Below are 14,774 nucleotides of genomic sequence, written 5' to 3'. Positions count from 1 at the left end.
TGTTATTAGATTCATATATCTCTGTACTTTTCCAATAATGCAATACTTATGGTTTTCTATATTTATGTGTAATCTCATGTATTCCAACTAAGGGTGCCAATTTTGGCTCGGGCTCAGAAGCTCGCTCAAGCTCGGCTCGAATCCTTAACGAGCCAAGCGGAGCCGGCTCGCCAGGCTCGTTAAGCTTAACGAGCCGAGCCCGATTTAGGCCAGGCTCGGCTCGGCTTGTTAAGAATTATATATATATATATATATATATATATATATATATATATATATATATATACACTAAAAGGGTTGTCCAGGGAGTGAAAGGGGGAGACAAAATATGTCACTTCATTTTTGGAACCCCATTTGTTACTTGGACCACCCCCCATAGTGTAAAAAAAGTAGTCAAATTACACTAGATAAGGCTGTCTAGGGAAGAAGATGGGTGTGAACTTAATATAACCCGAGCTCGGTAAGGCTCGCGAGCCTGGCCGAGCCGAGCCGAGCCTGGCCAAGCTCGGCTTGGCTAGTTTACACCCTTATTTCCAGCAATTTAAAATCTTTTTAAAAAAAATCTTTTTACACTGTCTTTGTTCATTAGGCACTTCTAGACCTCTCCATATCGAGTCATAAAAACATATGTTACAATGCCCAACAGAAATCAAATGAAAAACAAGTATGAGATTCTTGGGAACAAGTGCTTCTCTGTTAGAGGAGAAACCTAAATTGAAGAAGGTTGCCTTATCAAGGTTGTTATATTGAAACTTCCATGTTCTCTAGCTAAATGTATCCGTTTAAAAACTTAAACCCATCTATTTTCCTGATGTGGATAGTTAGTACTTAGAGTTATGATTAATCAGATCATGGCATGAAAGTGTTTGCAAGAAAAGCCAGTGTGCCCTAGCTATTGAATCAGATCAACACATACCCATCTGTTTTTTATAAGATGGGTAGTTAGAATTTCAGATTAATCAGATCATGGCATGACTTGTAGCTTATGAAAATGGTTACAGTGGGATTGCTCCTATTCAATTTCATGTATACATTAGAAACTTCACCTCTCTCTGAATTCAGATGTGGAGGAGGTACATGATACACCACTAGTGAAATCAAATCCAAAACAAGTGAAAGACTCTTGGGACTCTGAGCTTCTTCAAGGCAACAAATGTAGTGGTGTAAGGTTTTGGGTTTTAAGGAAAACAACTACAGCATAGGAAGTTAGATGAAGGGATGCGACCAGTTTGGCGAATATACTCTCCTTGCTGAGAAGTTTTAGCTGCCTGTTGATTCCGCCTGGATTCAGCTGCAGCACGTTTCTCTTCTGACCGTTGCCTTGCAATAGCTAGCTTGTTCATCATCTTAGCTTGTGCATGGGTTTTCATTTGCTCCACTTGGGCCTGATAAATTTTACCATGGATAGTTGGTTAGGAAGAATTGGGTAGATTTATCTATAACCATTAGGGTACCTTGATACAAGCTAACAAGTTAGCAGCCCCCGCCACCAAAAAAGAAAAGAAACCAGGACCAAAAAGAAAAGAAAAAGAAAAGGGAAATGATATTGCCGCCTCCTTTTTCAGCATTTCCACCTCCAATTTTCCTAAAAAATGACTTTATTTTCAGGAAAAATTAAATAAAAGTGTGTGGAAATGCAGTGGTTCTCAAGAAAAGCAAAACAAAGGGGGAGGAAATGCTGAGAAGGGGTGGAAATATCATTATACAGAGAAAATTAGTAACTATAAAAAGGAAAAAAAGAGTGAAACTATTTAGAATGTATTTGAGTTCTTAGCATGTATAAATGCTGACTACTAGAGATTCCAGTTTTATCTCTCCCAGAACATAATAACTACGACAAAGTACCAAAGCTATCTGATATATTCTCATGGTATCAAAGCCTCTGCTGAATAAAGAATTATTAATCTCTATTTCCCAGCTCTGTAAAGTTAGAAATCTTTAGTAAACTTAGCGTCTGCCTTTCATGTTGTAAAATAATCTGAAAATCAAATACATTTCATGGGCTCAATTCTCAGGGCTATACAGCTATTAAATTTCCTCCACAAGTTGCTAGCTTGAGGAGGTTCTTGTAATTCACCACGACAGTCAGATGAACATGTGATGTGAAGTCCAATGGATATGAATTTATTTTATACATTTGGAGATGGATTTATTTATTTATTGAGATTCAAGGCAAGTAATCTATAGATTAATTACACAAGCATACAAGCATTAATGCCAATGAAACAAGCTCCACAATTTCAAATTTGACTTGGACTTGATGACAGTCCAAGTTTTAGTTTCACTTTAAACTTGGCGAGTACTCGTGATTTGTGACTCATGAAAGCTCGTGATGTTATTTGTTTTTTGAGTTTTGACAGCTTAAAGTTATTCTAGTTTGAAAAAACTGAGTAATCCTTGAAATTAGTCCTACCCTTAATGCAGTAGATTTATTTATTGAGTACTTGATTCCTTCTTTTTTTTTTTTTGGAATGGCTAGAGTACTCGATTCTTCATAATCGCGATAAATCACTTTCCTTACTACAGATAACAATATCATAACGTGGCAAATAATAATGAGATGTACCTCTATTCTCCTCATTTCTGCTTCTAATTTTGCTTTCTGATGACTCTCCCATGCTTGAATCTTGATCTCTTCACGTTTATATCTGCAAGATTTAATCATCCACACATCAAAATCAAACAATCCAACAGAGTTGAAATATAACTGAAAATCTGCAACCAAATAAATTCCTAAAGCATATTTAAGAAATCAATTTCCAAAATGTATATTCTTGCAATGTGGTTGATTTTCACGAGTAGAACTAATTTGAGACATGCACTTATGAGGGGCAAACATAGCAAATGACGATCATGATCAAAAGAAAATTTTAATATAGCTGTAAGGAAAATGACCTTGCAGCATGCTTAGATTTTTCAGCTTCCTCCCATGCAGTTGCTCTGGTTTCAAATTCAATATTCTCAAGTAGCTCTGCATCCACTGTCTTTATTGAAGTATTGACATTTTCCTTCTCGTACTTACTTGCCCAAGCAGCAATGTTCATCTTACCAAGTTGTACACCAAGTGAAACAATCTCTCTTCTTGTTTTAAGCTGCATTTCTTTTTCAGATAATTCCCTTTTTATATCTCCCTCTGGATGACCTAATTCATCATCAGTAGTACCCTCTACAGGGGATGGTGCTGGTGCTCTTCTTGGAGTTGATGGCAGTGAAGAATTTGGGCTGCGTATAGGTGTTGTGGCCCCTACAGGGGTTCCAGTTCTAGAAGGCTCTTGGCTTGTCATGGGGGTCATCTCTGTTCCCATATCTCTCATCGAGACCGACCTTACAGTGGGAATAGCTGCATGATTTAAGAACCAACAAAAATCTACATGAGAAGACACTTTCAAGAAGAAAAACAAAAGGAATCATCAGTATCCTTTCTAGGTATAATCTGATTTTTTGGCCAAAGTAAAGGAGATTTGCAAGACTAACTGTTGAAGCACAAATGATTAAATAACACCAACCCTAACAGCTTAGGCCCTGTTTGTTTGAGATTTTGACAACCGATTGAGAGCCCCAAACTGATTATTGGACTCAAAATCAACTTTTAAGAAGAAAACCAAAAGCAATCATTGGTATCATTTCTAGGTAAAATCTGATTTTTTTGGCGAAAGTAAAGGATATTTGCAAGACTAACTGTTAAAGCACAAATGATTAAATAACACCAACCCTAACAGCTTAGGCCCTGTTCGTTTGAGATTGTGACAACCGATTGAGAGCCCCAAACTGATTATTGACTCAAAATTACGTTCAATTTTGAGCCAATAATCGGTTTGGGGCTCACAATCGGTTGGGACAATCCAAACAAACAGGGCCTTAAACTTTTGGAGTAATTGGTTGTTTCACATGGTCGATTCAGAGCTATTGCCTCATAGCAGGTCTTGGGTTCAAACTCAACAACTCCTTGATATTAAAAATCCACGTGTAGGGCCAACCCAAAAAAGAGGGGCCACACATGAGGGGGAGTGTTGAAGTATAAATGATTAAATAACACCAACTCTGACAGTTATGCTTTTGGAGTAATTGGTTGTTTCACACTAACAACCACCTTCCCAAGGAAGAACAAACATGGTCACTATACAAATCAATTAGACCGTCTATGCATAAACAAAAACATGCAGACATGGATAATGGTATAGATAATTAAGAATCCTCAGTGTATGTTGAGCAATAGCAAGTTTGAATTTTTATGGATGCCTTATATAATATGACCAACTTACTGGTTGTATCTGAACTTTGATTTGCTTCCTTTTGATCTCTAGGCAGATCACGGACGTCGTCACTGATGATGGGTTGATCCATCGATCCATTTATCCCTTTCACTGGTCCCGAAATGGGATAAGACCCCACAAAAGAGAACTTTTCTGATCCAATTTGTGCTGTTGGGTGGTAAGAATCTAGTCGCTTAGTATCTGAAACCAGGGCAATGGGAACCCTTTGATCTGAAATTGTAGCCTCGGGAGCGACCCGGCTCCAATTCACCATTGCTTGTCGATTTCCTTGACTTTGCAAGACAGTCTTCTTCGAAAGATTTGAATGCATGATCTGTCGGTTCACAATCCATTTCTCGGCATCATTCCACTTAGAAGGTACGGGGCGAGAAAAGTGTCCAAATACTGGATTGTGTGGAGTCCTCTCCCCTTTATGAAACTCAAAACTTGATGAACTAGCATTGTCATGCCCACTGTCATAATCAGCACTATCTTCTTCTAGAGATTTCACAGGGTAAATCACACTCAAGTCACAGCCATTCCGAACTTGATGTGCCCCTCCTTTTGGAATATTCTGAATTTTAACACGACCCGTCTCGGTTATTTCCTTATAGGCCAAATCCTTTGGCTCAGAACATATATGGTTGCCTTGGCTGGAGTTTGACACCTCCTCAACAGATAATTTTCCTACGGGAGCATCTAAGTTTGGAACAGTAACATGAAGAGCAGAACTGGTGAAATCATTCAAGCCACCTATATAATAAGGAGACAGGACATCAGAGGAAAATCATAAAAGTTCATAGCCACCAAAAAAACTAAGGCCCTGTTTGTTTAAGATTATGACAACAGAGTATGAGTGCCAAACCTATTATTGGACTCAAAATTACATTTAGATTTATGTCCAATATTCTGTTTAGCACTCACAATCGGTTTTCATAATCTTAAACGAACAGTTAATTTTTTTGCTTAAAGTGAGATGTAGGAGGGTGATTTTGCCTTGTATTGATATAAGACAATCACCAACCTTCCTCGTTGAAGTCGCTATTCTCCGCTGCTAATAAGCTATGTTTCACATACTCCAAATCCTTTAGCTTTGAAGGAGATGTTCTTGATGAATTGCCCCCTCCTTCAGTTTTTATATGGTTGTGAGGTCCTAAAAGTTTGAGCCTGAGTTTACTTGGAGAAATTACTCCTGTCTGCATCCAAAATAACCATACAAAACTAAGCAAAACTAAACTCTTTCACTTCCCTAAGGAACCCAACTTTTGTATCTTTGTACTAAAAACAATTTATTGGAACATTCAAACAATGTTTTTACCATATCACCTAAAAAAGAAAGCAAAATCAATAAGAAAGCATCATTAACTTGAATCTAGAAGAATATCATGTATATATGTTTCTACACAAAATCAATTGATTAATTTTGTACAAAGAATCTAGCTAATCTACTGATAAGAACGTTAAGATCAAGCTCTTTCTAAGCCACACCCAAAAAAATAAAACTAAAAATTCAATATAAACAACACAATGCCAAATAAATTTAAAATAATAAAAATATTTTTCCTTTGAAATTAGAATTGATTTGGCATTCAGGTCAAGCTCCACTCAAAAGGAAAAGGGAAAAAAACTAACCAAAAAGAAAATCAAAGGCCACCAAAAAAATAATGAACTAAAGTAAAATCACCCACCAAAAAAAAAACCGAAATTTCACACCCTTTTCACACAAAACCAATACTAAGACAATTTTCAGATGAAAATCTGCTATGCCACTTGAGGAAAAAAAGAGTAAAAAACACCCACAAAAAATTGGCTGAAATAAACCAAAATACTCTCTCCAAAATCATCACATTGTTTACACCCTCTCTCATTTCTCCACAACCCATTTCAACCCAAAGAAAATAAACCAACATAAATCACAAAACCCATAATCAGAAGCTAATTCAATGATCAGAATCACATTGAGAAGTTCAATCCAACAAACCCACAAAAAGAAGAAAGAAAAAAAAAATCCAAGAAAAATCTTCAATGACCCAACAAACCCAAGAAAGCAATGATAGCAAAATCCAAGCAGACCCATAACTGTAATGGTTAGGAAAAGTTAAAAAAGAAAATGCAGATGAGTTTTCACGTATTCTTATGAAAACAAAACCATACCTGAACTTTGTGAATCCGTTCGTACTCCATAGATCTCTCAGTTTAGAGAAACAGTGAAGAGAAAAAGCACAAGAGGGCAAAGGCTACTTGTTGCAAGCAAATCTCACTCCCTGGCTTCAGTTTTTTTTTTTTGTACTCGACGATAGTAAAGATAAAGGACCATGGTCGGCGATCTTTTGAACAGAGCGTTTAGATATCCAGCGATCTTTTCCATTTCCTCGGCTTTATCTTTTGAATGCTCCCGCGAGGTAAATGTTTTTTTTATTATTAAGTTTTGAAAAGTTGAATGTCTTCTCACAATAGAAATCATGGGATGCAATTTCTTTCTCCTCTAAATAATTATGTGGGTCCCATCAATCAATCAAACACTATTTTCTTGTGGATTTCAAAATATGGTGGGTCCCATCAGCTAATCTATCCGTCAATCAATCAATCTCTATATTTATATAAAATGTACCCGTGGAGCCCTGACCTCAACCACCGTCATTTAGGACGAAAATACCCCTAATAATTTTTAAAGAGAACAAAAATTATAGTCATATTAATATGTTGATCAAACCCAGTTCCTTAGATAGAAAGAAGGTGGTAATAATAGCAAGGGTTCACACGTGTAGTAAAGAGTGTGTCCACTGTCCACCCACTTCACATTTGAACCTTGTGGACCCACCAACTAGTTTCTGTCATAGACCATTTTACACATGCGCTATGAAAGTAGGGAGTTGCATTTGGCTATCAGATTGGGATCAAATCAATATATGTCGGGGTCTCGATCGGTTTAGATTAATCTTTTTTTTAGGGGGAGGTAAACTGAGAATGAACCTCCGACCATGGTTTTAAATTTCGACCGAAACCGAAATTTGAGGTCGGAGGCAAGGTTTTCAATTTCGGTTTCAAAAAAAAATAAAAATGTTACAAACTTTCAATTCCAAAATTTCGAAGCTTAATACCAAATTTCAAACCGAAATTTGGGATTTTGGTGGGGTCCGAAATAGGTACCGAAACCGAAATTGAAAACCTTGCCTCCAACCTCAAGGTTGAAGAACAAAGCCTTCTAGAGACTCAATCCTAATTGGAGAATTTACCGGATCCTACTTTCAATGTCTAAGCAATATTCATTTAGAGTTGAACTATCTATCCAAGCATCCTAGGTCTTACTCTAAGTGGACCAGCAATGTGCAACGATAACCGAACGGAAGTTATCGATTCCTACTAAATCAAAGTTTTGGATTTTTAGGATTTTCACTAATTTTTAGCATTTGAGACTTAGTTAAAAAATATAAAGGGTACCATATCTAACATATTGAAACGCTACAGGTATTGGCCCGACCATGTTTTGATTGATATTTGCATGAAGTCACCTATTTACATTGTTTAAGTAATTGTTGGGGTAAAATCCGACCTTCAATAGTGGCCAAGCCGACTTCAACCCTTTGTCGACCTTCAACGGTGTCCGAGCCGACCTCCAATAGTGGCCAAGCTGATCAGAGCCAGCCGATCCAAGCCAGCCAGAAGGGTCCAACCGACTTGAGCTAGCCAACCTTAGGCAGCAGACTAGAGCTAGCCGACTTGAGCACGCCAACCTAGGACAACCAGAGGCTAACACGTGACACGCAGGAATTTTGAACCACAACAGAATCCCCTGCATACGATGGTATGATCCGGGATTCAAAATCGCTAATCCTGGAAGATCGTTTAGCGTCACATCGGCCGCCACATCGCCGATCCATGATTTCCGGAAGGCCCCATGAGCCCCATACCAGCACCATGTCGACCAGCGCATCGCCGACCCACGATTCTTGAAACCTCTACCAATAAGAGGAAAACCCCAACTACGATTTATAGGTAATGCAGGTACGCACATCAAGCCCCCATGCACCTCGGACATTGAGCTCTTTATTTCTTGCTCAGATCATGTTACCTTTGGCTCGTCTAACTTGAGTGTCGAAGGGTTTTCTAGGAGTTCCGACTCTAGACATTCCTAATCGTCTTCTTTGAGTGTAAGTCATCTGAGCCGAGCCGACCATGATAATCTCAATGATCTCTGTTTAGTAAGCGCATGCCATCCGGACGAGCAAACTAGAACAAAGAAGCCGAGCACAACACTACTACGACAAAAAAACCTGTGCGGATCCAACCCTGAAGCTTAGGTAAGATTTCAGCCACAACAAAAACTATCAAAGGCTCTTACAATTCCCAAAAAGCTCACACCCGCCAATTCAAATGTGTAAAATCAAGGTGTGTTTGCCCCAATATCAAAATATGATTGTGAGAATAAAAAATACCCCTCATGTTCAGCCTGTATATGCGAAAACATGAGGGGTATTTTCATATTTTGCCACTATCCAATCGGACCTATAAAACTCTGTTGGACCCACAATTTGCACCGATGTCCCACCCAACTAGATTTTAGTTATGCTTATATCCCCTCCAATCTTGGATACTCTGATGGACCCACAACTCGTGACTATGTCCCACTCATTCATAGGTCCGATTGGATCTGTTGGATCCTATTGACATCTCTAATGTTGCACAATTTAATAAATTTATGGTGTTATAAGCTATGATGATGGGTTCGTTTGAAAATTTAATCCTTACAGTGAAAAAAATCCATTTTTCGTGGAAAACATCTTAAACAAGTGTAAAGCGTGTTTTAGACATATTAAATGCTTTTTTTTTTGCCAACTATCCAACTTTACCCCACTATATTTTGTAAAGGGCGGCCTAGTGCTCGAGGCTCCCGCCATTGCGGGGTCTGGGGAGGGCTAGATGTATGCAGCCTTAGTTACCCCTGCTTTGCAGAGAGTTTGTTTCCGTGACTCGAAATGGAGCAACCTTACCGCTGTGCTAAGGTTTGCCCTCCCCCACTATATTTTGTAAGTGACAAATTTTTAAATGTAAAAAGAGGTAGGGGCAGACCGAAAACAACTTGGGTAGAAACAGTGAGGAAAGACTTGACAGGTAAGAATATAATAGAGAACATGACCTTGGATAGAATAGAATGGAAGCAAATGATCCACGTAGAAGAACCCAACTAGAGCCAGGATTAGAGTCGGATAGATTCCCTTCACATTCTTCATGAAATTTTTCTAAAGGATTCATTTAGCCGACCCCAACTAATTTGGACAAAGGCTTGTTGAGTTCAGTTGACAAAATTTTAAGGGAGATGATATTTTTCACTCCCCCTGTATTACGCGTGCTCCCCTTATAACATGATTTGATGTGAAAAGTGGGCAACTTTAAGGCTTTTTGACGTCGGATCACGTTATAAGTGGGGCGGATGAGTAATGTAGTGGGGGTGAAAATATCATTGCCCAATTTTAAATGTAGTTTTCCACCATTTCTATTTATCTGTTTCTCGATAAGATAATTCAAACAAAAAAAAAGAAAAGAAATGTAAATGCTATCATCTCTCGCATTGTGGACCCAGTTCTTGACGAAATGTAGTTGGGGCGAGCTACAAATTTCTGTGGTCCCCAGGCCTGCCAAACATGTTCTCTCTACAAACAGAATTTGTAGGTACATTTTTAGTCAAAGGTCAAAGATTGGTGTGAACATCATTTCATTCGTGGGCTAAGCAACTCCTCGCCGAGTTTTTGTCGATTAATTAGCATGACGTGGTCGGTCCTCAAAAACCCATTTCTTCCAACATATTCCTAGTCAAACGTACTTCCCAATACTATTCCTCTCTTTTTTTTTATCCACTACTATTTATCTTTTCACCCCCCTTTCTATGCATTTTCACCCTTTTTGTTTGTCTTTTCTCCCAAAATGACTTTATTCTCAAGAAAAGATTAACCAAGCAGTGGAGATGCAGCATTTTTTAGGAAAAGACAAACAAAAGGTATGGAAATGCTAGAAAAAGGGGTGGAAATATCATTTTCCTGAACCCATGAAGGACCAAAACAAGCCCTAATTTTCTTTGAAGCCCACAAAATTATCTACTCTTATTAGACCCTAGAGATGCCCTAAAACCTACTAAGGGTAATAACAAACCCTAACTTCCACCCAATTAGACCCTAGAGATGCCCCCTAACCTCTGCGCCACTAACAAATGTCTATAGCATTTTTATACTTAAATCACAAAATCCTAAGCAACAGTGAGGTTAACTTATATTAATCTACGAGGTTTGTTAGTTCCCATAACACCTGCAGACACCTATCTATCTATAGTTTATGCTAAGCATGTTTTTCTCCTTTGTCATTCGTCTTATTTCCATGGAAAGTTTTTATTTCAACCTTTTGAATTGGAAATTTCTTTTATTGGAATTATTTCTGTATTGATTTTTTACACCTCATGCATACCATGTGTGGGACCCTTCATTCTACAACACATGTTTTGATACGGTGAGGTCCATTGTTCTATGCCCATGTATAAATTGGGTGAGGCCCACCATGTTACACCTCATGTTTTGATATGGTAGGACCCACTATATCTACCCAAACCCATGCATATGGTGAAGCCCACCATTTTGTAGCCATGGGTGCTCATCATCACCACCCAAAAATATGAATAGGGTGGGGCCACCATTTTACTTCATGTTTTGACAGGGTCGGTCCCACCGGCTTCACTTACACCTATGATCACCATTTTACCTCATGATTGACATGGTAATTTCTATCCAAGCCCATGCATAGTATGGGCCAAGAATTTCTCCTTTGTTTAAGCTATAATGGTCTCTTTCGATGCACTAAAAAGTGGGAAAATCAAAGTAAAATGACATATTTTCCATTCCTAGCATTGTTTGGTGCCCTGTACTCTTGCATGGGAACGTAACCATGGTCTAGGGCTTTGCCACTTGGCACTTTGGCTTATCTAAAATGTTTATGGGTTAAAAGGAGCCAAATAACATTCTCCTTTCCCTTTCCCCTTCCCATGGCTAGAATAATTAAGATGGTGGTCCAGCTTTGCTGTTCTTTACTTTTCGATGTCGCTCTCGCGCTCAATTTTAAGATCATGGATCTATTCTACGTTATTAGCACTGATCATAATCACATGCATTCTTCTCTCAATTAAGGCCCTGTTCGTTCTAAACTGTGACAACCGATTGTGAGCCCCAAACTGATTACTAGACTCAAAATTACATAATTTTGAATTTTGAGTCCATTAATCGGTTTGGGGCTCACAATTGGCTGTCACAATCTAAAACGAACAGTGCCTAAACAATGATCAGGGCATGTTTGGCTTACATTAATTTTTGTGGGTTCAAAAAAATTTACTTTTGTATATTCTTATTTTCATCAAAGTAAACATGAAAAAAATGGGAACTAGCAGTAAGATTTTACATCGATTTTACTTCTAAACAAACGGGGCCGTTAGGCGGCATTTCTTTTGACGTAAAATGGGCGTAAAAGAAATTTTATACCCATTTCCACTAAAAGTAGGTAAACATTTATTTTATGTTCATTGCACCTTAAAATAAGCAGAGGCTTGATAAAAAAATTTCTAGGACAAATAGACACCTATAGAGCATGGGTTGATTTTTTCATTTTTTTTTTAATGTAAACTTCTTTACCTAAAATAATGAGTTACAAAACCTAAAAAAATTGGAAAGAAATTTTGGACAAAATTTTCAGTGTAGGAGTCAAGCATACCCAAATGTTACAAATTTACATTCTCTAATGCTTGAATACACCCAAAGTGACCAACCCACTTTTCAAAAATGTACATGGGCATGTCGGCAGAGAGTGTAATCTGTGGGAGGGATTGCATTTCCAATCATCCATGTGAATGTGTTATCGCCACCACATGGGCGAGCATGAAATGTTGGAATCACATTTTACTCAATATTTACAAGGTCGTCTTCAATGAGAACTTGGAAAGTCCTTAAAATTTGGAAAATGTTGTCGTCCACTTGAATTTGTGGGTTGATTTGTAGGCCAAAGAGAATATTGAGTTGTTGGGCCATTTTTCAAACTTGCAACTTGACTCATAGAGAAATGTTTATGGCTAACTTTCTCGTGATGGGCTTCTCCATGTTTCACGTGTCTTCATTTTCTTCTTTGATTAGGAAAGAAGGATTGGGATTTTTCAACTATTGAGACTAAATCCCATTTCTGGGTCAATGAGGGTTAAACCAACCTCTCAAGGCAATTCAAAAAGGATTGGGATTTTTCAACTAATGAGACTAAATCCCATTTCTGGGTCAATGAAGGTTAAACCAACCTCTCAAGGCAATTCAAATTCCCAATTATTGCTATGGGGCTAGAAATTCTTTCTTGAAAAAAGAGGGGCTGCTTAAATTGCCTAGACACTCCCATTCTTTTATAAGGCACAAAAACAATCCTATATAGTTTGAGAAACGATTTAAAGCAACCCTTGAGCCAGGGTTGTCCCAAACAGCCCTCCTAATGTTGCCATGCATACCAAAAACAATAGGGGTTTATTAGTCATTTTATCAAGATATAAGTGCATTTGTGTTACTAAAAACTGGCCATTAACAAGAAGTTGTGTGAATAGCATAATAGGTAGGGTTTTTAGGAAGCTCCATTACATAGATAAACTAGCAATAGAATGCTAACATCATGTAGCTTGTTCTGGGCAGTGATAAATCGGCTCCCAAGTATCTTAAATCGACTCGCCATGTGTCCATCTCTCTCCTCTTTCTCTCTCTAACCCAGAGGAGAGAGAAAGACACATGGGAGTCGATTTATCACTCCCCCTTGTTTTTTGTGATTATTCTCAGCCTTCCACATAAATGAGCTTGGACCACCTCTCTTTTATATTGGTACCGGTGCGGATTTTTTCTATAGAATGCGGCCGAAACTTGCTAATTTATGAATGGTTAGTTGAGTACTAATATCATGGTCCACGAGGATGATATATTTCGCACAAAGTGCCACATATGAATTAAATGAATAAGACAAATTGAGTTATGAGGTGGCCCTTCCCTCTTGAAAAAGAAGGGCCCTGAAATGGATTTTTGCATAATTTGCATAATAAGGCTCATTTATTCAGCATACACGGTCAATAGGCTGATTTAGAATTGAAGACTAGGAGATACAAGAAAAAGAGGTGAGAAGAGTTTGAATATAATGGAGGTAGAGATAGGGTATGCAAACTTTTCAAATTGCTATTAATAGGAGCGGCCCTTTCACCCCATTTCTACAAGGGCGCCGTTCAGTTTAGAATACCTCTGCTTATTATTGCATAGTGACTAGAAAGTAACATGTGCTATGCGAAAGAAGAATAAGCACATGAGTACAACATCAGTGTTAAAAAAATCAACAATTTAGCTTCTTTTGTGGGTTTCCTATAGATGCCTGATTTGATCGAGAGTTTCTTATTCGGTTTTCTCAGATGGTAAGAATTTAAGAGGTCTTTTGTTCTCTTTTATATAGGAAAATGATTTCATCGCTCCAGTGTTTTGATAAACATGCGCTCCACTTGTTTCTCGTGTAGTATTTAAAGAGCTTTTTGAGAACCTTAATATTCCTCTGACAGCCCTTTAAATACTACACGACAAAAAATGGAGCGCATGTTTATCAAAACATTGAAGCACAAAAATCATTTCCCTTTGTATATGGTTTTGTATGAGAGAAAAGCGGAAGGGTTGTGGTTTTCGGATTTTGGGTAATTCATTACAACCCTTGTATTTTACTTACTCATAGATAAAGATACCGTAATTTCAATCATGGATGTAGACTATTTGGCCAAACCATGTAAAAACTCGCTGTGTGCATTTTGGGGTTTATTTCTTCTCCACGGATTTCTTAATAATGTCTCCTAGATATAATAGAATCTTGTGTTGTACTGTATCCATGTTAAGGCCAATCATATTCTCATAGGACCAGGCAACGATATTCCTTTTACTCCTTGAGCAAATTTATCATTTCTGTTAGCTCCAAAAAACTGACCCAACTGATCGTCGCTCAAACCATCTTCTTGATATTATCTGATAATTTTAAACTTGTTCTCTTAAATCTTCACCACCCCTAGGAGGTGAAGTCTTTTCCTTCTGTTCAACTGAATCAACACATGTTCATAACCAAAAGACGGAGGATATCGGAAGAATAACCCTTTCGGAGCCTGTTCCAGTGCCTTCCGGACCTTGGAATTTGATGATCATTGATCATCGTGCTGGACCGCTCATCCAACCGGTCCAAGATAATTGTTTAAGCATAAATGATTAAATAAAACTATCTCTTAAGAGCTTAAGCTTTAAGCTTTTGGAGTAATTGATTGTTTCACATGTGGTAACGGTGGAGGTTCTACTGGGTTCAAAACCCAACAACTCTTTGATATTAAAAAATCATGTGTATGGACAACCCAAAAGAAGGGCCACACGTGAGAGGTAGTGTTTCTTTTTCCTCATAAATGATTAAATAACACAAACTCTAACAGCTTAAGCTTTTGGAGTAATTTGTTGT

General features: G+C 38.0%; 1 protein-coding gene across 1 annotated transcript; it reads right to left on the bottom strand.

Moving 5' to 3' along the window:
* Positions 1-939: 939 nt before the first annotated feature.
* Positions 940-6,557, bottom strand: LOC143882665 (Remorin family protein). The gene is made up of 6 exons (XM_077386123.1): positions 6,408-6,557; positions 5,278-5,449; positions 4,263-5,006; positions 2,896-3,340; positions 2,567-2,648; positions 940-1,385 (listed from the first exon to the last, which is right to left on the bottom strand). Exons 1-6 carry the CDS (start codon positions 6,435-6,437, stop codon positions 1,179-1,181), a joined length of 1,680 nt encoding a protein of 559 aa, XP_077242238.1. The 5' UTR covers positions 6,438-6,557; the 3' UTR covers positions 940-1,178.
* Between the last annotated feature and the right edge of the window lie 8,217 nt (positions 6,558-14,774).

The sequence above is a fragment of the Tasmannia lanceolata genome, unplaced genomic scaffold (genome assembly GCF_043159265.1).
Source record: "Tasmannia lanceolata isolate RefF3 unplaced genomic scaffold, GAP_Taslan_0.1 ptg000008l, whole genome shotgun sequence".
Classification (NCBI taxonomy): domain Eukaryota; kingdom Viridiplantae; phylum Streptophyta; class Magnoliopsida; order Canellales; family Winteraceae; genus Tasmannia; species Tasmannia lanceolata.
Note: the sequence above shows the minus strand (reverse complement) of the source record. Positions and strands in the feature narration are given on the sequence as shown.